At 49.2% G+C, this 25,861-nt stretch overlaps 1 protein-coding gene across 36 annotated transcripts in view; it reads left to right on the top strand.

The window, feature by feature from the left end:
• The window catches only part of CLASP2 (cytoplasmic linker associated protein 2), a 2,478,243-nt gene that overhangs the window by 833,217 nt on the left and 1,619,165 nt on the right, over positions 1 to 25,861 (top strand). For all 36 annotated transcript variants that reach the window (XM_069613152.1, XM_069613157.1, XM_069613154.1 and 33 more), the window contains one exon: positions 10,531 to 10,623. In XM_069613152.1, coding sequence (XP_069469253.1) covers positions 10,531 to 10,623 — 93 coding nt within the window. The remainder of the gene's footprint in view (positions 1 to 10,530; positions 10,624 to 25,861) is intronic.

Here is a 25,861-nt window from a genome sequence, read left to right as displayed (position 1 = left end):
TGGACATGGTTGGCTTGGTACGGCAATGGCTTCTATGAATTTTGAGAAAATCAATGCTCCGCTACATTCCCCCGACTCTTGTAGTTAGGGAAGCACACATTTTTTGTAGTGTTTTACAAAACAAGCAATACCACAAGCCAAACACTGAGCCATGGTACACAGGAGTTTTATGCTTACGGCCTGAATAGACGCACTTAGCATGTGTAAATCGGGAAAACAATGTGGTGAGGAACGGCAAGCATTCTTTTTTTGAAAGAGCACAGGCAGACCTTTTCAAGGGTAGGTGACTTGTGCAGGTTACAAAAGTGTATGGTGCCTAAAGCAGCGACTAAATGTAGGGCACATTTGGGGAATGAAAGGTTTGTGTGACAAAGGGCACCAGCAAATGGGTCAAAACGTTATGAAAACCACACGAACACAACACATGTTATACCTTCCCGTGTTCCCACAGGTGTCCCAATGAAAACGGTACCTCACATGTGTGGGTGCACTTACCTGGGCGCCAAGGGGAAAACCTAAAACACAGGTAACCCCAAGTCTGTTTCGACACCTGAATTTCACACTTTCTCAAGACAGGCACACCATACAGATATGGGCCTTGGGTGTCCAAGCCACCAAGGAAAACAGGGAACCCCATGCATTTCCGAAAAGAGGACACCTGTGGGAATCCGCAGAGGTATGATTTGCGCAATGCGGCCCAGAATGTATTACCCAGAAGCCCTGGAAAAGTCTGAACTGTGTCGAAAACCCCCACATTTTTCACTTTGTCAGGGGTTCTGCGTAAAACATTCTGGTCCGCTTCACGCAAGTCAGACCTCTATGTATTCCAACGGGTGTCCTCTTTTGGGAAATGCATGGGGTTCCCTGTTTTCCTTGCTGGCTTCGACACCCTAGGCCCAAATCTGTAGGTTGCCCACATGAACAAATTGTGCTATGGCGAAAGGCTTGTGGTTACCAGTTGGTTACCCTTTTCCGCCCCCGATAGGTGCACCCACACATGTGAGGTACTGTTTTCATCACGACACCTGTGGGAGTGCAAGAAGGTATGACATCTGTTGGCAACGTGTTTCGGTGAGTGGACACAGGGAAATGTCTCTTAAATTGGCTGTAAATGAAGACAATTCTCAGACATTTCGCTCTGGCCACCCACCGAAACACACCGCCAACAACACATGGCCTATCTTCCCGCGTCCCCACACGTGTCCTGATGAAAATGGCACCTCACATGTGTGGGTGCACCTACCGGGGGCCCAAAAGGAAAAGGGTAACCCACTGGTAACCCCAAGCCTTTCGGCACAGCCCATTTTGAACATTTAGTCAACCTACAGATTTGGGCCTAGGGTGTCAAAGCCAGCAAGGAAAACAGGGAACCCCATGCATTTCCCAAAAGAGGACACCCGTGGGAATCCATAGAGGTCTGACTTACGCAACTCGGCCCTGAATTTATTTCCCAGAACCCCCGGCAAAGACCCACATGGGAGAAGGGTGCCCAAGGCTAGGGATATTACCGCCGACTTTGCTGGAGCCCTGGCTGCCCTGCGTTACTTCTCCCCACCAAGGAGTCTCGGCTGTGTGCCAATACCACCCGGAAGGGAAAAGCTGTAATGCAGCCCAGCCGCAACTCCAGGACGGTTCGAGGTGATGTCCCTGGCCTTGGACATCCATGTACCATGTGGGTGTACCGTCCCCTAAGCACAGCAGCAGCTCCAGGGAGCCCCAGCAGGATCCCCATTCCTCCCCAGAGGTGACCTCTGTAACATAGCACAGCCAGAGGTGGAGCCTGGGCTTGCAGACGGACAACCCACATGGGAGGGATCCGCTCCCAGGGAAACACCAATGTTCTGCTGGCATGGGGGGGGGGGGGGCAATTTGTGGCCTGCCCCTGCAATTGTGTCCGAGCCCACCAACATATCTGCCCAGACGGCCCATTCCCACCCACACCACCAACAATCCAGCCCCAGTCTCACCCACCCCACTGACAGTGGGCCCTAACCATAGAATAATAAAAAACAGTACTCCCATAACGGTGCAGCTGCTCACGTAGAAAAAGCTGTAAACAAAACTAAAAACATGTTACCTGCGGTCACACCAGAAAATGTAGCCCTCCCTGGGGGCAGATAACTGGTCCCAGGGAGGGCTGCATGACCTGGCACCCACTCCATTGCGGGTGGGGAGGGGTCACTGCCCATCCCATTAGAAAATTCCCCGTCCCTTTGGGGTGCCCCACAGCCCCCTTTAAAATGCATTCCACCATTTTCCTTTTTTTCCTTTGGTAACCCAACTCCCCTTGGCATAAAGGGCCACATTGGTGTAACAATCTGGCCCCCGGGGTGCCCAAACCTTACTACCCCACCCACTGGGGGGCCTGTCCCACAATTTCTGCGGGGCCCTCACCCCAAATGGGTGGCAGGGGCACCTTATGCAGGCCTCCCTGGGCCTCCTACAAACGGGTGAGGTACACCCCCCTCCATTTGGGGTGGGGCGGGGAGAGGGCCCCAAGAAATTGTGAGAAAGGCCCCCCCCAGTGGGTGGGGCAGTAAGGTTTGGGCACCCCGGGGCCAGATTGGCACACCAATGTGCCCCTCTGCGCCAAGGAAAGTTTGGTAAACAAAGAAAATAATTCAACATGGCAGCCTGCCCTTTAGCGGGGGCTGAGGGGCCCCCTACACCGCTGGGGAATTTTCAAATGTGAAGGGGGGTGCACCTCTCCACCCCCACCCCAATTGGAGAGGCGGCGCATCTCATGTAGCCCTCCCCAGGGAGCAGATAATGGGGGGGGGTGTCCTGCACTCCTCCCTGGGCTCAGACGTCCCTTCCTAGGAGCAGGTATCTGGTCCCAGGGAGGGCTGCATGACCTGGCACCCACTCCATTGCGGGTGGGGGGGTCACCGTCCCATCCCATTAGAAAATTCCCTGTCCCTTTGCGGTGCCCCACAGCCCCCCCTAAAATGCGTTCCACCATGCCAATCTGGCCCCGGGGTGCCCAAACCTTACTGCCCCACCCACTGGGGGGCCTGTCCCACAATTTGTGGGGGCCCTCTCCCCGCCCCATTATCTGTGTCCCGCCTGGCTTCCCTTGCGACAGATCGTTCGGGGTGACAGTAAATCCTCGATTTTCTAACCTGGGTTAGCCTGGGGCCTGTTAACTAACTTTTTCCTGACTTGATCTCAATCTTTTGCGAACTATTTATAAAGACTCTTTTAGGCATAACCCCACTGTTTGATCCTCGACACATTTCGCTTGCTCTCTCTAAGAGTGGGTCTGGCATTTGAACTTCCTTGCTCCCCAGTAGACTTTGCCTAACCTACCTCACTGTGGTTCTTTTAAAAGTATTGAAATTGTGTGCTTTCATAACTCTGCCTTTTTCCCTCCCTTTTTTTTATAACTTATTAGAGTGCCATCTTAGGTTAAGCGCTCACCTCTGTCTGAAAATAAGTGGTGTTTCTCACTAAGACCTGTCTAATAAGTAATCAGGGTTGTATATATATAATAGTGCCTCTTTTTGTGCTAGTTTAATTTACAAGTGTGCCTTTAAATAAATAATTATATACTTTTACACCAAAGCTGTGGTCAGTGTTTGCTTTTGCTACTGGTTGTCTGTACCTATTGTGTATACTCCATATACTGCCTAACTCATCTTGAGAGAAGTCTGGCTGCTCAGCCACAGCTACCAGGTAAATCTGGGTGGTACAGACTGCTACCAATTGGGTTTACTGCCAACCACCTGTAGTCCTAAATCTTTTGCAGTGGTCCCTAAGGGAACTGCACAGGTTTCTGCTTAACAGAAGGGGAGAAAGGTGAAGACTCACCTTCTATTTTCACTGCAGCAGCCGAAATGGCTGAAAATTACTTTCTCTTGCACGTAGGCGTGCTTTATGCACACCGACGTGAAACTGAAGGTAATCCAGCCCCCTGGCAGTGAGGGGGGACCGGGTCCGGGGGTTGGATTACAGTTTTGAGCGATCCCTGCTTTGCAGAGCTATCTCGTCCTTGGCACTGCGTACGTAATGTCAAGGACGAGATAGCTCACCCTTGGCATTTAAGGGGTTAAACAAATAATGGTGTTGTGCTAATGAGATAGGCATGGTTAAAGTGCACAGATTTCAGGGCAGATGTTCAGCCAAAGGTACTAGACATGTCTTTCGGGGAGACCAACTGTTCGGACTAAAAATTGACGATGCCCTTTAAAAAGGAAACCGATACAGCAAGATCACTTACCACACTAACGGTGAGATGCACTTTTCGCTCCTTCTGAGGAGCCTCGGGTCATTCCACAGCAACAAACGGAGGCGGAAACGGATACCAGAGGGGAGCCTCATATTCATTAACTTGCTACTAGGGGTATTGCTGGGCGTACCCATACAAACAAAGTCTAAAACCAAGCTCCAAGAAGGCAAAAAACATCCACCTCTAGGGGCATGCAGCAAAAACCAGCCTGATTTACATCAACCAGTTGCACCCACGGTCTGGGGCAAGGATGTCAAGAGTATTGATGATGCTGAGATCAATGTCTGTGGTGGAGTCTGAGGTAGGGGGGTAATGTGGCATGGAGGTAGAAGCAAAGGCAGCAGCTGACACTAGTTTCATTGGGCGAATGTTCGAGAACGAGGTTGACAGGAATTTTGTGGGTGTGGTAGGAGGGCCGAAGGGACCCAGGTGGGAGGAGAGGAGAGGAGAGCATGGTCTGACCAGGAGAGAGGGGTGTCCAGAGGGGGAGCAAGCGAGAGGTCGGAGTGGTTGATGGCATCCAGGGTTTGTCCAGCCGAGTGGGTTGAACTGGAAGGAAGAATGGATTGGGAGAGAGGCCCAGAGGTCAATGAAAAGAGTGGATGCTGAAGCAGAGGCATCCAATTGGATATTGAAGTCAACAAAGAGGAGGAGGAGGTTGGAGGTGGATGAAAGTAAGGAGAAGCAGAAATCGGCCCATTCAGAGAGGAACAGGGTGATTGTGCCAGGAGGCTGGTAGATGGTAGCAATGGCCAAAGTAGAGGAGGGAGAGATGAACAACCTGCAGACCAGGATCTCGAAAGAAGTATAGAGTTGGGTGGGTATGACGGAACCCATTCAGGATAGTAATGCTCAGCTTGCTTTGTGGTGGTTGTAAAGCAAGACCTCCAGACAAGAATAAACACTCCTCTAGGGAAAACGCTCGGTGCACCTCTTTGCAAGGAAAACAAGTGTATTTTGTATTTAAAAAGGAAAAAGGTGACAGAGTCCCGTGGAACCAAACTGACACGGAACTGTTAGTTCAAAGCAAATATGATGTTATATGGAGAGCTATGGTGATCAATGATGCACACAGTATACATTGTTCATCCCCCACCCTAGTTGGCTGCCACCAATATGCATACTACCAGTCTCCTATAGTCCGTCGTCCGATTGGCCACATCCTAATCTACCCCTGCCCTCTAACACGTGGTCCCCCTATTCCATCACTGTGGTTCCCAGCTACTGGATTGCTGAGTTACCTGAAATGTTTCCCACCCCGTTGGCCTAGTCACATAGTGTGCACCTGGTTGTTGACATGAGCTCAGAGGATACCTTTGAGGTCAGATTTGTCCTTTTAGAATAATTATGTGCTTCTCTTGATACCAGGCATGCCGGTACCGCCCACCTTGCTTGGTTGGCATCACCTCTTGCTTCTCATATCACAAATCACTGTATGCTTCACTCCTGGCTCCTCCCTTCTAAGCCTGCCACTCCCTGTAGCTTCTCGAGGTCCACACTAATTAGCCACATTCTGCTTGCTTTTAGGTAGTCTGTTCTGGCAGTTCCAATTGGTTGGCCATGATTTCGGGGGTGCTAGTGCTCGAAATCTAGACCAGGCCTTTTGGCAGCTGAAGACCTCTGGCCTGGCTCACATGGTTTTGTCATGCGTGAAGGGCACAGCCCTGCCCATGCTCGGCCATTCACATTCCTTGCTAGTTTGGCAGGCCTACAACATGATAGTTATATTTTCATTTGCTCAGCCTCGAGGCCTGTGTGTTTGCTTTCCCTTCTTGGGCTTGGAAGGTGATTCAAACTCTTATCACAAAACGCTGCTGCTTATAATGGGCCTGCAAACTACTGGGCCTCACTTTTAATATGGCGGTGCTTCAGTTATCTTTCGCGTCTGGGACCTGGGCCTATGCCATCATTTTCCGCTATTTTTACCACTGTACTTCACTCTAACTCGTGCTCTATGCCGTGACCTACCTATGTTCCCATAACTGCTACAAAACATTATATTTGTTGTTCCGATTTTGCACATTCCACCCACCCTGCAGCCTAGCACATTTACCTGTGCACTAATATATTTTTTGCAGCCTGAATTGTTTAGGAGGCCATGGGAGCTGGATGTGCATTGTGCAACCCATCATCTTCCATTGCCCCCTATTTCTCCCGGGTGCAAGAATAGAGTGTGGCAGTCATTATTTGCCTTATTTTAAGTACTGCTTCCTGAACATTATAAAAGCCAGAATCTGTGTAATTGCTGGAGCATTTACAGGTACAACCCAGTACACACACATGCCAAAGTGCCTTGCATGTCCTCAGTGGCACATAAGGTGTATTTGAATGACTGGTTATTGAGCGCTTGGTGTGCACCCAGGAGTAACTGGGTGAGAATCCCACGGTGCAAGACTTTTCCATGTGCTGTGGTTGTCTACCCCTTTACCTAGCACGGGGTGTCCTCTACACCACTCACTGTAGGCTACTCCGCCTCCTCTGCAACGCCAATTCTGGGCAGACTGCTCTGTTGGGCTTTTCCACAGTGGATGGTTGCGCTGTTGCCCACTTCCCATTGTGGAGTCCCACTACCGTAGACCACCCTGACTGCGTCATCTGTTCTTTTCAACTAATTTTGGAGGAGTAAGAGTTGGGACGAAGTTTAATGATGTTAATATGAAGGTCATTTTTAATAGGTGGCAATAGATGGCAGAAGAATATTGGCCAGTGTTCACCTGAATACCTTTTTATACATAATGTAAGCACAACCCCAATTCAAGCAGTTGTCTCATTAATGATCAGTGTCAGATTAAAAGCGGCACATTTCAAGTTGGTGTATGAAACTCATACCAAATCTTTGAGCCACTCATTTCTTCTTTAATTTAGCCTATCTGCGTTTCTTTGACAAATGTTTCTTCTGACTACTTTTTCACAACTCCACGTAAGAACTGGAGATAGATTATTTTGGAAAAAAGGGAATATCAGAGGTGTTGGCAGCTTTTTAATTCTGTTGGGCCTTTGCCTTTATGGTACTCAACAAAGTTGTGTATAAATAGCTCCTGGCTAGATTTACACATCCTTACTAGGGTATGATTCACACTGCTGTGGAGGACTTCAGTTTTCAGTGTGCATTTAAGCATTTCATTCACACATTGAAATAGTTAGGTAGGCAGCGTCTGCTTAAAAACCTCAGTGCATGGGTACATATTGTATGATTAAATTGCACTATTGTGTGGCAATGGTATTAATAATAGATTATCCTTGGATAGAAGTCTGAGCAAATAAAGGGGGTATTGCTGGTTTTTGGAAAATGAAGAAAAATGATAAATATAGATAATAAAACGCTTTTGGGAACAGGATATTGTCGTCCCTCATAACCTATTGATTCCATTGAAAGACAGCCCTCAGATTATCTGAATTGATGAAACATTTATTCAAATTGTTCAAGTGATAAGGGTTGTAGTGTGTTAATCTTACTTGCAGTGTTCAGATCTCAAGATTTAATATAAAGTGTCCATCTGACAACCATCTTCCCTCCTTTCCTGCCGTCCTTTCCTTTGCATGATGAAATCTGCTACAGAAATGGTGTAGGGTAAACCTCCAACAACCAGACAGATCAATAACAATCCTCTAAGGAAACGGCTTGGTGCACCCTTTTGTAAGAAGAACAAGAGCTTTATTGGTTTAAAAAAAAGAAAATGGCGACAGGGTTTTATTAGTCCTCTGTCGCAGAACTCTCTCTCTTCCTCAAAGCAAATAGCTCATTATTACTGTGAAAATCGTCATCTGTGCACATACAATATACAGTGTTCATCCCCCAACCTCATTGGCTACCACCTATGTACATATTGCTGATTACATATGGTCCCCCATTTCATTGGCCACATCCTCTTCAACTCCAACTTCTTCACACGTGGGTTTCAATCTCTTCACTTTGGGTTGCTGCTAGGTGATTGGTTAAGTTACTGAAATCACTGCCCTGCACTGAGGCCTAATCACGTGATGTGCACCTGGCCATCAACATGAGCTCAGTGGATGGCTTCGAGGTCGGTCTGGTCCTTGGGAACAAATCAATTTTTTTCCCATCCCAGACACACAGGCGCCCCCACTATGCGTCTCTGTTGCAATCTTATCTGCGTTAGCATCACCCTTTGCTCTCCCTGGTATAAATCATGGGCATGGTTGTCTTCTGCTCCCCCCCTTATCAGCTACCCCTCCCGGTGAGGCAGGCCTGGTTCTCCTGCTGGTCCCACTAACTAGTCTAATTTGTGAAGTATTTGGGAGGTTTGCTCACGAACATCTGGTAGTTCAAATAAGATGGCCGTTACCCTGAGGGGCAGGAGGCGGGGTGCTAGTGTCCTATATCTGAACTTGTGTTTTGGCAGCTCATGGGTTTTTTTCTATCATGACCGGCCCCACCCCCACCCCTACTCGTATTAGGCCATTTGCATTCCTTTCTAATTTCACAAAGCTCTAACAAGATATATTTGTGTGTACATGTTCCCTACCTCGCCTGGTGTGGAGGTGGAATATTGGAGTGTGGTGCCTCGTTCTGTGTTCTCATCACGGCCTGCAAGGACCCAGGCCTAACTTCATGTATGGTGACACTTCTATATTTCTCATCAATAAAGCGGAGACTTGTACCATAAGTGGTGTACACACCCAGTATATCCAACTAGCACTCAATTGGGCTATGTTTAGTTTACCACAAACCTATCTGATTCCCTACAATCAATACAACAAGGGACGGTGGGTGTTCTGATCCCTTTTGGCTTCTGATGGAGAGGGAGAGGTTGAAACTATTCGCGATAGATTGCTTGTATTCGTATGGGAAGTTACCAAGACTCCGGTTGAAAATTGAGGCGTTAGAGGCTACAAAATCTGATTTGGTCTCGTTGATTCAAGGGTGTGGTCAGAATGGTTTTTTTTCTTACACTTCTGCTTCCATTTGGTCTAATCCAGGTTTGCAGAACGAGAACAAAATGTTGCATTGGAGGGGATGGGTTAGTAAAGGAATTTTGAAAATAGATGTGTGGAAGGATGGTAGAATGGCCATGTTTGAGGATTTAGTGATTAGATATGGATTGGGTAATAGAGAGATTGAGAGATATAGGTCTCTAGAGCATTTAATGTTGGAAAGACATCAAATGTTAAGTGATCCGCTGAGTGACAAACCCCAAGTATGTATGGTACTGTTCCAAATGCAGTCTCTACATTTTTCAAATTGATGTCTGTGCATGAATGTATGCAGGTTTCCTTTGAGAAATTGTGAATGAAATGGGTGACTAAGTTGGGAAGATATTTAACTGAGGAAGAATGGGATAATGCTTGGAGAGTAACGGTGAGAGATAAAATGGATCTGAATTTGAGATATATCCATCAGCGTATCTTAGGGTGCATTTATTGGACTCCAGTTAAAATGAAAGTGTGGGGTTTGATAGATTCAGATTTATGTTGGGAGTGAACTCGTTCAATAAGAACTTATTTGCATATGTTATGGGAGTGTGAGAGTACTTCCCTTCTGGAGGGATGTTCTAGATCGGGTAGATCTAGTGTTGGGTAGATCATTCCCTCAAACTTTTATGTCTGTGGTTTTCTTCTCAAATGAAGGTAGAAATCTGGAAATCTGTGGTGCATCTGAGTGAATTGATAGGGCATTGATGACAGCAATTAAACATATTATGAGAGTGTGGAAGTCACGGAAAAAGCCACATGCTGATAGTTGGTTGGTAGACAAGTGCACATTATCGAGATATGAAAGGTCTCGAGCATCTCGGCTTCGAGAGACTGAATATTGTGAAAATTGGGATTCCTTCAAGGATTTATTTGGGTAAAGTGTAGTGAATCGGTTTGACAGAATACAGGGATAGGGTGGGGGTTGATGTTGTGTTTTTGTTTGTATGTGTGTAGATGTTGTTAGGAAGATCAGAGTTAATTTAGAGTATGGGGTGGGAATTTTAGATGGGGGGGGTTTGATGCTAAGTGAATTGTTATTTATGTTTACAAAGGAAATGTTATGTAAACTGTTACTTTTATGGTTCTCACCAATGTGTTCCAATGTTATGTATGGTTAGAAATTAAATAAAGATGATAAAAAAAATACAACCTGCACTACTTCTCTATGCCCACATTCCCCACGCCCCCCGTCCCTGTACCAGCCCATTTTTGTTTCCCATGTATTAGTATATTTTCCATAGTCAAAATCGTTTTGTGAGGGGCTGGAACCTGTATGTGCATCCCAACAATGGTCACTGTTTTTTTAAATGTTTGTATGATAAGGTCTGTAAAGCACATTCATTTTGCATTACATTTTGCTAATTTAGATCTATTCCAATCGTGAGCTTGAAGAAACATTGAATAAAATAAGGGAAATTCTCTCTGATGATAAACATGACTGGGATCAACGCGCCAATGCGGTAAGTTCACGTTTGTTTTCCTCACAAATTCTATTGTAAATGTTATGCTTAATGAAAGGTCCTAAACCCCTGCCATGAAATGCTGTTAGGTTAGTCTTAAGGTAATACATTTCAGGGCGCAAAATTAAGAATGTATAAGCAGGAGCTAAAAGCAGCTCTTGGGTATCCAGCACTTATCAGTGACCAGGAGCTTCCAATGGGGGGGGGGTGAACCCTGACATTTTGTATAGGTTTTATTGCTGAAGTGGGAATGCATAAAGATGTCAGGGAGAGTTGATTGAGCCTCGAAAGAAATTCTTATGTATAATGCTGTTGTATTTCAATCTGTAATTTCCTTTGTGACACAAGTGAAGGCCAGAAAAAATGTGATCTACGTTTTTGCAATAAAGGGATCATAGTAACGAAAAGGCAAGGGTGAATTTTTTTACTTAGTATTGTAAGCACTTAAAACTTAATTCTCTCAACGCTCCAGTCTCAGCAAAGCAATAGACTTAGTTGCAGATTGCGAGCAATTGTATATATTAAATTAATCTTTTATAGCGCGCTTGATACCAGACAGGTAGTGATATGGATGGGGAATCACACTTTTAGTTCTCCAGCGTGGGGTATGGCATGGATTTACATGCTTATGAATATTCCCCGTCGTCCGGCTAGGAATCCTCGGTAAAAGAAGAAAGTTTTACTTTCGCTTAAAAACATATTTCTCCTCTAAACCAATCACTGTCGTCTTGAGTCATACTGCCCCCATCCAATGACAGTCCTCTCCCTAATCTAGACTTCTGGTGGCCATCTTCAGATTTTTACTGCACGCTTCAGTGTTGGGAGTCCTCTTGGTGCTCTTCAAGCTTTTTTCCTAATATTTTGAGTTTTTGTTAAAATGTGGATGTTTCAACCGATTTTCTGCAGTTCTCGTTGGACCGTAGGTCGACTACCGGCAGTGGTGATCCGCTGTCAGTTAAGCTCATACTTCGAGGATCTTTTATCGGATCAGAGAAGGCTCAGTCTTGGGCCTACTTCACACCTTTTCACCATGACCCAAAGAGAAGTGATGCCTCTTCACACTTTGCGCGAAATGTGGACTCAGGAACATTTTCGTGGAGGATCGACACCACAAATGTCTTTATTGCCTGCATCTGGACCATGATGAGGAGGGATGCGCGGTCTGCCGTGGTTTTTCTGAAGAAGACTAAAAAGGACCGCTACAGCAGGCTGGTGGCATGGTTATAATCGGGTAAGGCTTCTGACTTTGGGCATGAACACGCTTCCACCAGGACCGCCCGGTCCAACAATCAAACTCCCTCAGATAAGAGGTTGAGGTCCTTTTGAGGATGCCCTACCCGCGGGGGTCCAAAAGAAGGCAAGACTGCACGCCGCTGTTCCTACTGGGTTAGCTGCTACTACGGGTCCCGGCTCGGGCTCGGGAATGGAAGGTCTCCATCGCCGACCACATCCATGGGGAGCCTGTCTGCGAGGGTCGCACACTAAAAGAGAAAGTCCTTGACCCCTTCGAAACTCTGCTTGCCAGCGGACAAGGTGACAGAAATACAAGGGTGGCCCCTTCTCTGCCTCCATCAACGTCTCAATGAGCCAAGACGACACCATCCTCAACTGCAACACCAACAGTCTCATCGACGATCAATATTTCTTCAAATGGAGGGCAGACCACGACGGTGGTGCCTACAGTGACAGCGACGGCTACTCAGTGGGTGTCCTTGACTGGCACAGCGTGAGTTAACTGCCACGGCTTCGGTGAAGAACCCCAGAATGGTGACAGGAGCCTCTTCCTCCCAGTAGTTTCAGGAGAGGGGGAGGGAGTATGTCTCAGACAATCTCTAGGAAGGGTACAGAACAAGGAGCTGAACCAAGTGTGCCGGGGCACATTTATACTAGCTCCGATGAGGGTGACTACCTGCCTGAGGGCTACAATTCAGACTAAGAAGGGGGTTGGGGACCGTCGCTGGTATTGGTATCGCTACAGGTGAACCATATTGTTTCCCTCTCCAGAAGAAGCATATCCTTCCAGAGCCTCCCCCTCAAACCAGAGACGTTAAGTTGGACAGGCTGACCACGCTGGTATCAGAAATTCAGCAAAGGATGCCACCCGCACCGCACCCTGCTTTGTCTGGAAGTCCTCCATTTCAGCTTTCCGGAAGTCCTTCTAGACGCAAACATAAGTCAGAAGGAGCCTTTGGGGCGAGGCACCAACCAACACCACCGCCACTGCCTCCTCCACCTCAAGTGTTGACCCCGACAGGGGATACTGCCACGCACACGGATACGTGCATGGATACAGCGACTACAGCAACAGACGCTGATGAAGCAGATTACTTTGTGCCAGCAGATGACGAGCCAGCAGGCACGGATGACCTTCACTGGATGAGGTTGGCTCCTTTAATTCAATGATGTCCAGGGCCTCCAAACCGTTTCAACTGATGCCTGAGGAGACGAAAAAGGAAGGTTTCCTTTATCAACGTCGCGAGTCCAGGCGGGAGGACTACCATGTCCGTTCCTTTGTTGGTCGATATCTGGGATGAAGGCTGAGAACTGTTAAGAGTCAGTGCACCGCCCCGTCTAAGCGGGAAAGGCTCGAGAAGAAATACAGAGTCCCGGATTCAGCCCTGAAGTGCCAGAGTTCCCAGCCTTGACCTAATTCTGTGGTCTCAGCTGCGACCAGGAAACGCTCTGTGAATCAGTTGTTCTCATCCATGGTACCCCCGGACTTGGAGGGGAAGACTCTGTACGTTATGGGGAAGAGGATTATCTATGCGGCTGCCAGCACCATTAAGGCCGCTAATGTTTTGGCCATTTTGTCGTGCAATGACTGGGAGCTCTGGTATACGCTGGATCCTGTTCTTGACTTCCTACCTGACCAGAAAGCATAAGCTCTTGAACTGTTCCAGGAGGGTGTTAGGGAGAATTCTCATTCTATGGCTAATTTCCCTTACCTATAGTGTCCCCCATCAGCTTTGCTGGATTTGAAGGGTTTGTTTCTTTTTTCCTGCTAAGAGTGAGACTCTTTTTCCCACTCTTAGGCATTTTTGCTATGTGTGTTCTAGGCTATTTTTGTGTTTAATGTCTCTGGGATTTTCTCAACCCCATAGGAACAATCTTTATTCACATGTGTTACACAGCACCTTCCGTGTAGTGACACAGGGATGTCTTAGCAACCCCCAAACATAGACTTCATACCCTGGGACTGACTACTGTCTCCCAGGGCATGTAAAGTCCCAGTTGACTTTACTACTCATTTTTTATGAACTAAACCAGTACAACCCATCTTACTATGGAGGTACTGGAAAGGGTTAATAGTGTTTCCCTTATGTTCAGTTTCGAGAGGGTCCCGTACAGTCCCTCTCTCAAAAGTTTCTGACTGGTGGCAGTGGTTACTACCATAAATATTCGACCACAAATATTTTCCCATGGGATTTTCCCATTTGTCGAGGCTACCACATTTTCTGACAGCCTCTAACATATACCGCTGGTGCATTTTAATATTAACTTTACTCCGGTAGGTTTTATTTGCCAGAACTTTAATATAAATTCTTTCTCGTGTCTTTCTCTAAACCCCTAACCCAGGTCGGGGATCCTTTGTTTGCCCGTTTGGTGGGCTTCTGCCAAGAAGCCCTCTTTTCGGCGCCACTGAGTCTGTGGTGGGTTCATTGTGTGGGAGGGGGGAGTAGGACCCCTGGACAGGGTTGCCTCAGCAACCCATGTCGCACTCTATCCTGATAGGCTGGAGGGTCTCCCGCCAAGAAGACCACTCCACTGTGTGAGTGACAGCTACGCTGTATGAAGGGGGATCTTTTTGCATAAAAGCAGGGTCCTGAGGACTGGAAGAGCAAGACGCTGCCACTGGAACTAAGAAGCCGAAGAGGAGAGAAGCCAAAGACATCTGCAACGACTGAACCACCGGTGAAGCCCTGCTGCAGCGTCTCACCACTTTTCTCCACACGACGAGAGAAGATCTTCATCCGAAAAAGCCTTCTTCCCTTGAGCTGGTAGGGCCAACCAGTTTGCCAATCGCCTTCCTGGACCCGCCTTGGTTGAATCACCAGTACCCTGTACTCGGAGGCCGGATAGCCAGGCACCAGTCCACCCGGACCGTGATTTAAAGGAGCGTACCTTTTATTCATCGGGCAGCACAGCGGCTGGTTTCATCCTAGGGTAGTGCAGTAACTCGAACCTTCCTCCATGACGAGAGCCTCTCTTCCTCTGCTGGATCCCCCGAACTGCAGGAACTACCAGGAACAACCGCCACCGCAGGAGCCACTTCTTCATTTAAAGGTACATTGTTCCGCCAGGCCGCCCTTTCTTCGTGGTAGCACTAAAGGTGTTTTAAATCCTTTACCTACCTGTTGGGTTGGCCGCCCCTCTCTCTTAACATTGTCTTTCAACTTCTGATTCCACCTTTTCAGAATCGTTAACCAATCGTTAATCGTTGACTGCAGCTACAAGAACGTTTTGCTCCTGGGCCCTTGCCCTGTACCACTGACTCTGGCTACATTTGTTAGAACTGCCTTCTTTAGATTGCTTCTCAACTAGAACTGTGTTGATGCACCTACTTCTTATAGCTACCCTTTCCTTCCCCTTTCTAAACCTTGTGAAATGCCATTTTGCTCAGTTTTCATTTACGTATTTCCTATACTGATGCACTGTCTTGCTTAAACTGGTTCACAAACTTATGGGAAGTGTTGCTAGGGTGTGTAAGAAGCTATTTCTATATAACTTGTGCTTTCCCTCCCTTGTGAGAAATTGCTAGAGTATCCCTTGTGTGTGGCTTTCACTGTAGTTTTCACTCTGGTTCACTTGGTCTACAATTTAACTAGGGAGTGTCTATATTTTTCTTTGACTTATTTTAACTTGCTTGATGACTGTGATAAATGTGTTTTACTAGAAGTGTATAAAATAAATGTATATCTACCTTTTAATACAAAGCTTTGGTCAGTGTTTCCTTGTGCCATAGTATTGTAGGCCTATTGTGTAAACCCTGAATACTGTTCATCTCCCTCTTGAGATAAGTCTGACTGCTCAGCCACAGCTACCAACTAAATCTTTGTGGGACAACTGATACCAAAGGGGATTTATTGCTCTCACCTGTAGTCCTAATCTTCTGTAGTGTTCCCTAAGGGAACTGCACAGGATTCTGCCTAACAGAGGGGGAGGTGACCTCAGACCAAGCCATCAGTGTCGGTGGTTATTGCGGACAATGGTTCTGTCAATTGTGCAACTGAGTGTCTCTTCTTCGGCCAGGATGGCTAAAAGCCACCAACATACTGTTGGACGTTGAGTTGAAGTTGTTAGACATGCCATTCGACAGAGAAAACCTGTTAGGCAAGACGGTCGACGCGTCTCTTCAAATAATCAAGACTGACACAGACGGTACATTCGCTGGACAGCCTGCAGCGGTCGTTTGATCTTTCGGTTCTTAAAGGGAAAACTTGGCAGGTCCTCGAGGGCTAGACCACCCCTTATCAGCAGCCTTCCTGCTCCATGATGCAGGAGGTGAATGCACAAGGATACGGAAGCGGAGGACAGCGCCGGCGCCGCCCTCGGGGCAGGGCCTTTGCAACTAAAAAGGCCTGAACCAGCCCTGGTCTCGGGCCCCCACTCTTGCACCCCAGTGGGAGGCTGGCTGGCGAGGTTCATCAGCGTGTGGAAGACCATCCCCACCGACAGATGGGTGCTGGACGCTCTCGGACAGGGACACATCTTTTCCAATGCAGGTGTCCTCGTAGTCACCCTGTAGCTCGACAATAACAGCACGTGGCACATCTGCTACAGGAGGTCTGAGTCTTGTTAAAAAAGGGGGCACTAGAACCCGTTCCCCAGCACCTCCCGTGCTCTGGGTGTTCTCCACATACTTTCTGATCTGGAAGAAGTCAGGAGGGTGGAGGCCGATCCTGGACCTGCAACGCCTCAACAAGTACCTGAAGTCCCAGAAGTTCAGGATGGTCACGTTGCAGTACATGCTTGGATGAAGGTGATTTCCTGGTGTCTCTGGACTTGGAGTAGGACTACTTCTACATCTCCATCCATTGGAAGTACCGCAAGTTCCTGCAGTTTGTGGTCCAGGGGCGTGACTATCAGTTCAAGGCACTACTTACGTCCCGTCCCCTTTCCTCCATCCTGTAAGGGTGTCCGTCTCAAGAGACGGTAACGGAGCATGTTTTCACCAGATAAATTACTTTCCCTTTCAATATACAGGTGCGGGGCGCGGACTCCAGAAGCACGCGCTACCTTAACCCTGCCCACCAACGCCACACCTCAGGACTCTTTTCTGCGTCGACGGGAGCAGACCAATTTCACCAGCGCTCCTGTTTGAGGCCTCAAGCCTCGTAATTACACTCGCATTATCCCCAATCTTAAATTCCCTATTTTTTCATAAATTGGGAACACCGTCCACCAGTGCCCTAGTCTGTCCCCGGCACATGTCGGCAACGACCGGCTTCAGCAGGTTCCCTACGCCAGATTGCATGTGCTTTGCCTCCGGTGCCTTGGCAAAGACCACAGATGGGAAGGCTGCTCAGCGTGCGACACTCTCACGCCCCGGTCCCTCAAAAACCAGCTTGTGAGGTGGTGTTACACTTCAGACTTCCCCGCGGGCATCCTTGCAATATACAACTTCTTTACAGGCTCCTCTATGGTCCAGGTACAAGCTACCATGGCGTCTATACAAAAGTCGACGCACTCCAGGTCACCTGACACGTCTTGTACGTGGAAGACATACAGCAAGCCACACCCCTCTTACGACTATAAAACCACCGTCTTCCACGGGGCTCGTTGCTGCTAATTAGCATTACCAGCTACATGCGGTTTTTGTACCGTTTCCTCTTCGTGTTACCTTACACGAATCCTTATCTGAACTCCTGGTTTTGACCCTTTGCCTGACTTTTGGATTGTATCGTCTCATCCTTTATTCCTGTCGTGCTCATCTGGTTGTTGGACTCGGAACGCTACTGGATACGGCTTTCTTCTTTGGTGGTTCCTCCCAGCTGCCGCTCTGCTCTTCAATTGCCGTCTTCTATCCGGATAATCTTAACAGCTACTCAGCTATACTCGTGTACTCGGGTACATACCTATTGCCTTCCATGGCTATTGTCTTCTGTTGGATTCTGGGACATTGAGTGACTTTTCTTGTGATTGCTCTTAAGTGCACATGAACTCCCTCCTGAACTGCACCAACCCGGCACTAGTGCGTCCCTCATGCCGTTCGGGGTTACTTACCTGTACTAACTTCCCTGTTTATTTTCTCCTGTCGTTTTCTTCAGAATCCTGGACTCCTCTTACTCTACTATCTTATTTCAGGTCCCTGCTTATCAATCCTATAGCTATAGTGGGACCCGAAACTGAATTAGTTCAATTCCACTCATTTATGTTATTCTTTATTTAGATAATTCCCGGGGAAATTCAACTCCACTCCAATATCTACATAGGTAGTTGTCCCATCATTTCATCTGTTCTAAATTACTTGCATAATATCAACACTGTCTAATATCTTGGTATTCTTTTGCAGCATTGGTATTGGCGGCTTGTGTTCTCCCCGCTCTTTTATTCAATTGACATCTCTGTCTGTTCTAACTAAAACAGCAGAGAGGTACATTGTGGAAAAGAGCCTCTCTTTGAGGAAGCCTGAGTCTTATACTCGGGGGAGCTGGGATGGAAGGCTGAGTTTGGAATCTTATACCACCAACATCTCCAAATTCATTATCTCTGTATCTTCGGACTACTCGGAGTGGTGAGTAACAGGTGGAGAGAGCTGTTCTCCAGGACTCTGCCGGGGAACATTAAGGAATACGTAAGGAGAAAGACCAAGAAGGTAAGTGTACGCTTCTCTAAAGCATCCTGCAAAGGCGACTCCTTCCCAGGGAAGCCTGCTCGTGGGAAGGGTCATTTGGACCCTCGCACCGGCATAAAGGACACTTCAGCGCTTGCAGCTACCGGCTTAACAGCCAAGGGGTCTATGGGCCCTACGGGTTCCACCGCCGAGGTGTGCACAGGCTCTGGTACCGGGGTCACACCCTGAGAGGTGTAGGTCTTCTACCGGTCACACACCTGGGGGGGCGCCTACACGCAGCGCACATAGCACTACCAGCCCCATGGCCGAGGGTCAACCACCTACCAGGCATGCACCTGAGGTACAGGGCCGGGAAGAGCCGATGTGACCAGGTGTGCAGGCCCAGCCCAGGCCTGTGTCGACCACGGTCCCATGTGGAGAAGGCACGGACAAGATGGCGGCCAGACCAGACCCCCAAAGGCGGGAAATTATTCCAGCCAGAATAGAAGCCCTCCAACTGAGTGAACCGCAGAGGTGCGACCCTGCGGCCAGGGCAGACTGGGTTCCAATGATTCTGATCACCTGTGCCGCGTCGTACCCAACCTTCACTGGAGCTCGGTACATGGACGGCATGTACTCTCGTGGGGGGGGGGGGGGCGGGGCGGCAGGAAACTGGCGTATTCACCTTCGGCAGCCGTACAGGTCTAGCCTGCCTGTGAAGACCGTTTCTTTGACATGTTTTTGTCCCTCATGAGGTCCCCGGAAATGGGTAACATATTGAAGGGTCTAATACATGACATGCTACCTCCCACACTGCCTCTTTAGCCAGCGCCTACGCAACCCACTCTGCCACCTCTACCCGTGCCTGTGGTAACTCTGGTTTCACTACCGGTACCAGCTCTCTCAGTGCCGGCAGACGCCCCGTATGGACCCAGGTGTCCCGGCTAATCTGTGGGATCAGCATGACAGGATAGCGGGCCTACCTAAATACCTGGCCATCCCACAGCCCCAAGAGGAGCAGCCAGAAACAGAGATTTTGGCATAAGTGCTCTACATTAAAGCAGTGGTCAGGTCTGGCATCCCGCTACAGAAAGATGTTGAAGCACAGGCTAAAAAGGGTTGGATCAAACCACACTCTACTCAGCCAGTCAACAAAAGGCTGAATGCAAAGTTCAGACAGGTGGAGGGTGACAATATCCTTCTGTCGGTGCACCCGCAGCCATCATCCTCAGTTATAGCAGCGCCATCTATGAATGCCAAGCCTCAGGCTTCCTCGTCGGGTACTTCCTCTGCGGCACTACTGGGCAAAGAGCCGAAAACACTGGAGGCCTATGGCAAAAAGATGTATTCCAATGCGGGCCTGCATCTCACAGGCCAACGCCGATACCATCCTGGCGGCGGGCAATCAACAGCTGTGGAGAGAGATTGCAGACTTTATTCCGGACATTCCAACAGACAAGCAAGCCTCTTTCAAGGCTGTGCTTGCTGAGGCGAAAATAGTGCCGCAGGATATCATACAGGGCACCGTGGCCCACATAGAAAGCACTAGTAGGGCAATCTGTGTGACTACAGACATGAGGATGGCGGCCTGGCTTATGGCCATCAGGTTCAACCCGGACATTCAGGATAGGTTCCTAAGATTTGCCCTTCGAGGCTGGCAATCTCTTCCACTCTACTATGGACGAAATGCTCGACAAAAAGAAAAGCAGCTTGCAGACGGCCACATCCCCGGCAATTCTGACCAAGCCGGCAGCAAAGCCAATCTTGCTCAGACAAGGGGCGTTCCTTAAGCAGATTTCGGGGGTTTCAGGACCACTGAGCCAAGCAACCAGACAGGTCCCCAAGCCAGTATAGGTGGAAGCATCACAAGTCTTCTCACAAGGGCTTCTTACAGTGTCCCCCTCACAGTCCTCGGCCTCTGACCCAAAGAATCAATGACGCTCTTTTCAGGTCCAGAGCACCTCAATCGGGGGCTGGCTGGCCTTACACAGTCAAGCTTTGGCGCACACCTTTTCTCTGATCTCTGTAGTGTCTACAGGTTTCCGGCTTCTCCTTCCATCCCCTCCCCCTTGCCTCGCCCCCACAGATCGGAACACCCTCACTGTTATCTGAGATTCGTTCCTTCGTGGTGAGCTACACTGTGGAGGAGGTCCCTCTCCCTCAACAGGGCCAGTGCTTTTACTCCTGCATCTTCGCCATTCAAAAGAAGAACCAGGCGAGCCTGTGAGTGGTGCTAGCTCTTTCCTTTCTCAATCTGTACATACCTTTGCAGAAGATCAAAATGGTGATGCCAGCTATCATAGCCGAGACGCTGTGTGAAGGCAGGAAGGGGAATGGACGTGCTCCCTGGATCTGAAAGACGCATATCTTCATATCCCCATAGTGCAAGCTCACCGGGCCTTCCTCTGGTTCCAGGTCATGGTCTTGCATTTTCAATACAAGATGCTACCCTTTGGTCTGAATTCAACTCCGAGAGTGTTCAGAAGATCCATGAATGCTGTGGCGTAACTGCTCAGAACAGAGTGCCTGCCTCGATGACTGGTTAGAGGTGACGTCTCCGGAGCAGATCAGGGCCTCAGCGGACACACTCATGGCTACACTCTCCGACCTGGGTTTTTTCGATCATCTACCAAAAATCGCAGCCCTGCCCTACTCAAACTCCAGTGTTCTTGTGGCCGCTATGGGATATGCAGAAACGGAAGGTATTCCCTACGGCAGAGAAGGTGGCAGCTATCAAAGCTTCTGTCGTTCACTTCCCGTAGCAGAACAGTAACAATGGTTTGGTGGTTCCAGCACCTGCTGGAGTGCTGGTGGCATGTCTCCTAGCTATTCTGTACACCAGGCTCTGAATGAGGGGGCTGCAGCTGCATTTCGGGGCCTCCTGGGACCAGGAATCGGGTCATCAGGGGGCGCCGGTCACCATACCTCCTCACTTACAGCAGGACCTCAAATGGTGGGCTCAGGATGGGAACCTCATGGCGGGCAGGCCGTTTTGACCGTCTCCAATACAGCATACTCTGACCATACTCTTCTCTCCAGTGGTGTGGTGCGTCTCTCGGGGCACAGACCGTTAATGGGCTATGGTTTCAGACCGAGCAGCAGAACCACATCAACTGGCTAGAATTGATTGCCATTTGGCTCGCACTCAAGTCTTTCCTACCAGTAATTTGGGGGCAGTGCAGTGTGCATTCAAATGGACAACTCTACCTGCATGTACTACCTAATCAAGCGGGGGGGGGGCACCAGATCTTCTCTTCTATGCTGGTTGACCCTAGACATCTGGGAGTGGGCGATTGCACAAGATGTGTGGATTTCAGCTGTCGTCCTGCCGGGAGAATCCATCCTGGAGGCGTACAGGCTCAGTCGGTTGGTCTCTGACAATTACAAATGGCAACTGAATAGGATAGTGCTCCAGACCTGTTTGCGACAGAGAACAAACAATGGGATGGCCTTCAGATACCCTGGGATGGGGTGTGGGCGTATGCATTCCCCCCCACACTGCTCATTCATAAGGCAGTCAGCAAGATCAGACAATCCCAGCGGTTGCGTCTCATCCTCATAGCACCGCGGTGGACTGCCAGGCCCTGGTTCTCTGACTTTTTTCAGTTGTCAGCCTGGCCAGATATACACCTCCCACTTGGGAAGGGCCCTCTCCTTGCGCAGCAGGGCGGTCAGTCCTTCACCCCTATCCAGAGAGGCTAGCCTTAGCAGCCTGGTACTTGAGCAGCTAACTCTTCAACACCTCCAGCTGTCTCATGACAAGCTGGAATTCATTCAGGGGGCCAGGAGCTTCTCTACACGAAAGCAGTACAAAGGCAAATGGACCAGGTTCTGACTATGGTCCAAAGAAAACAGTGTTGATCCCCTGGCCTGCACTCTGGACCAGGTTTTATCCTCCTGTGTTCTCCTGGTTAGATCGGCAGGTGTCCACCTGGACCCCTGGACTACCTAGAGGCTATCAGCGCATACAGAAACTCTGACACTGTTAACTTCTCTTCTGCCAATCCTGTCGTAAAGAGGCATTTGACAGGTCTCACCAGACTGTACCCAGCGGCCAAACTCCTGCACCCATTTTCAGATCTTAATGTTGTGCTCAGTGCCCTGGCGCACAAACGTTTTGAACCCATGGGCACGATAGATATCAAACTGTTCACGCTGAAGACAGCCCTCTTAGTGGGGCTTCTGCTCGCAGAGCCAGCGAGCTGCAGGCATTAGTGTCGTCGGAGCCCTATACTAGGTTTCATTAGGACAAAGTTGTGCACTGCGCACACCCCAAGTTCTTCCCGAAGGTGGTTTCCACTTTCACATTAATGAGGAGATTGTGCTACCCACTTTCTTTCCAGACCCCAAGGAAGAGGCAGAAGGGGCTCTTCGCTAGTCGCCTGTCTGTTTGCATTTCCTTCCCACTCTCCCCCTCCCTTCCTTATCTATGTCTTAGCTCTTGCACTATCTGAAATGTCGTCAGGCCGAGTACGATAGTTAATTTCACATCCTTACTGTTCATGGCCCGTAAGAATGTCAATGTATTTTCCCTTGTTCCCTCCCTTGCCTTGAAGCGCTTTGAAACACATTGTGTATAGGCGCTATATAAATAAACATATCATTTCATATATACCTAGACGCCAGGAGAGCATTACAATTCTATCTGTAAAGAACAAAGGCCTTCCACAAGACAAACCTCTTGTTTGTCACGGCGGCTGACGGCTGTCTCCGCTAACATCCAAAGCTTCCATAGCTAGGTGTATGACAACAGCGATCCAGGAGGACTACAAGGTGCAGCATAGGGATCCGCCAATGGGCATGCATGCCTGCTCATGCCATCCGGGCCTAGGCAGTGCAGTTGCTTTTCAGCTCCACGTACGATGGCAGGTGATTAGCAGGGCGGCGACTTGAACTACCCCATCGCCCTTTTGCAACCATTACTGCCTGAATACTAGTGCCAGGGCCGACGCAGCATTCGGCCAAGCAGTCCTGCTTAATCTTTTTGCATAGTGGCAATCTCTCCTCCCCAGGGCAGTTGTATCAGTGGTAATAGCCCATACAGGATGGAGGAAAGGGGACAGGACGTAGGAGCAATTAAGTGTTACTCACCGCAGTGACTAACATATTCCTAATTCATAGTCCCCTTTCCTCCATACTTCCCACCATCCTTGCCTCTAATAAGAGCAGCAAGGTTGTTCAGCATAATACAGCCGACGCATCAAAGGGGACTGAGGTGTGGTACCGGTTAAGGGAGGGCGGGGTTAAGGGAGCACGTCTGCAAATTAATAGGGAAAGTGATTTATGTGGTGAAAAAGGGTTCAGTTCCCGTCCCTCGCGAGGGACGCCCATACAGGATGGAGGAAACAAGACTATGGACTAGGAATAAGTTAGTCACTCCAGTGAGTAACACTTAATTTCCCTTTGGCCTGAAATCGTCCCCAAGGGTCTTCACAAAGTGTTTGGCACCGGTGGCATTGCATGTTTGTGTCAAGGGCATCCACGTCTACCCTTACCTGGACGATCGGATAGTTTGATCCCGCTATCATGCTCTGGCGAGCCAGCACACTGCAAGGACCATTTATCTGCTGACGGATCTGGGTTTCTCCATAAATTATCCAAAGTCCTGCCTGGAGCCATCGCATAACGCTGCTCCTGGGGTCACGACTCAACACAGTGACTTGTCTGGCGACTCCCTTGGAAGAGAGGGTGGTAGCCATCCTAGGGAAGGTGCAGCACCTGTCTGCGTGGTCGGCTTCTGTGCGGGCCGTCAAGTCGCTGTTGCCCATGATGTCATCCTGCATCAACCTTGTCCTCCTTTGCAGATTGCGGCTGAGGCCTCTCCAGGAGTTTCTGGATGCGAGATGGCTGCAAGCATCCGGATCCTGGACAGACAAGATCCCCCCTCAACGAGGAGTTCCGACTAGCAATACAGTGGTGGTGTGTGTTCTCTTATCTCTCGCAAAGGGCCCCCTTCCAAGTCTCTCCTTACCAGGAGAAAGTTACCACAGATGCTTCTCTGGAGGGTTGCGGAGCTCATAACAGTTGACCGCCAGAGGCCTCTGGCTGCCAGTAGAAAAGACTCTGCACATCACGTTCTGGAGCTTTGGGCCGTCGATGAGGGGCAAAGTGGTGAGGATCTTCACAGACACCACCACCACCATTTTCTACATCAGGAAGCAGGGCGGGATGCGTTCTGCAGCTCTCTCCAGGTAGGCCCCGTACCTGTGGCACTGGGCCTTTCGTTAGGGCATGTTCTCGTCCCCTTTCACCTGGCGGGAACCAAGAACACCATTTAAGACTCCCTCAGCAGGGAACTACGTTTTTGCCACGAGTGGTAGCTTCGTCAGTAGCAGGTGGTAATTCAATTCCACAAATGGGGTCATCCCCAGATCAACCTTTTTGCAATGGCTACAAATTCTAAATGTCAGGAGTTGGCCAGCAGCTTCCCAAAGCCGAGGAGCATGGGGGATGCATTCTCGTTCCCGTGGGAGGGACTTTTCCTATGCTCTTTTCCTCAGTTCCCACTCCTGCCACGAGTGATCAACACATGCCGAGAGTGTCACTGCAGGATGATACTCGTCACCCCGGCCTGGCCGCGACAAATTTGGTGTCCAGACCTGCTACGTCTGTTGGCAGTCCCATCCATCAAGCTGCCACTTCTTCCGGAGCTTCTGTCCAGAGAGGCAGGTGCGTTTCTGCACCACGACCCAGCGTCTCTTAACCTCATGGCCCGGCTCCTGCAGCACTAGAATTTGGACATTATGATTTACTGCTGCGTGTAAGGACATCCTGGCCAAGGCCAGGGCCTCTTCAACATTGACGTGCTACAGCCATAAGTGGAAGTCTTTCTCTGTGTGGTGCCGAGCTCAGAAGACTACCCCTCTGTGTATCACAGCCCTGCAGCTCTTGCCATGCCTGCTTTTCTTGGCCAAGGCTGGACTGGCTCATGCCTTTATCAAGGTGCACCAGCCGCCATATCCAGTTACACCAGGGTGCCAGGTATGCCACCTCTTTGGTCGCTCAGACTCAAGGAGTTCCTCAAAGAACTCTTCAGGACTTTTCTGCCGGTGAAGGCTCTGGTACCGTTTTGGGGGCTCAATGTGGTTTTGACTAAGCCTATGGGGGCACCTTTTGAGCTGATGCATCAGGCACTGCTCAATTGTTTATCATTGAAGACTGCTTTGCTCGTTGCAATCACCTCGGCCAGGCGGGTCAGGGAGATCCAGGCCCAGTCGTGCAAGCAGCTGTACTTGTCCTTCGACGCTTCAAAGGTGGTACTGTGTATATACCCCACCTTTATGCCGAAGGTGCTGTCGGAGTTCCACCTCAGCGAACATTTGCTGTTGCCCGTCGTCTTCCCGAATCCATCGACGCTAGTGGAGAGGGCCTTGCATTCGTTGTATGTTGCTCAGGCCTTGAAGTTTTACGTGGCACGCACAAAGAGCTTTCAGAAGACTTCTCAGCTGTTTGCCCCCAATTTTG

Source organism: Ambystoma mexicanum, chromosome 5p (assembly GCF_040938575.1).
Source record: "Ambystoma mexicanum isolate Mex_15411 chromosome 5p, UKY_AmexF1_1, whole genome shotgun sequence".
In the NCBI taxonomy this organism is placed as follows: domain Eukaryota; kingdom Metazoa; phylum Chordata; class Amphibia; order Caudata; family Ambystomatidae; genus Ambystoma; species Ambystoma mexicanum.
This window is presented reverse-complemented; position numbering and strand designations above follow the sequence as displayed.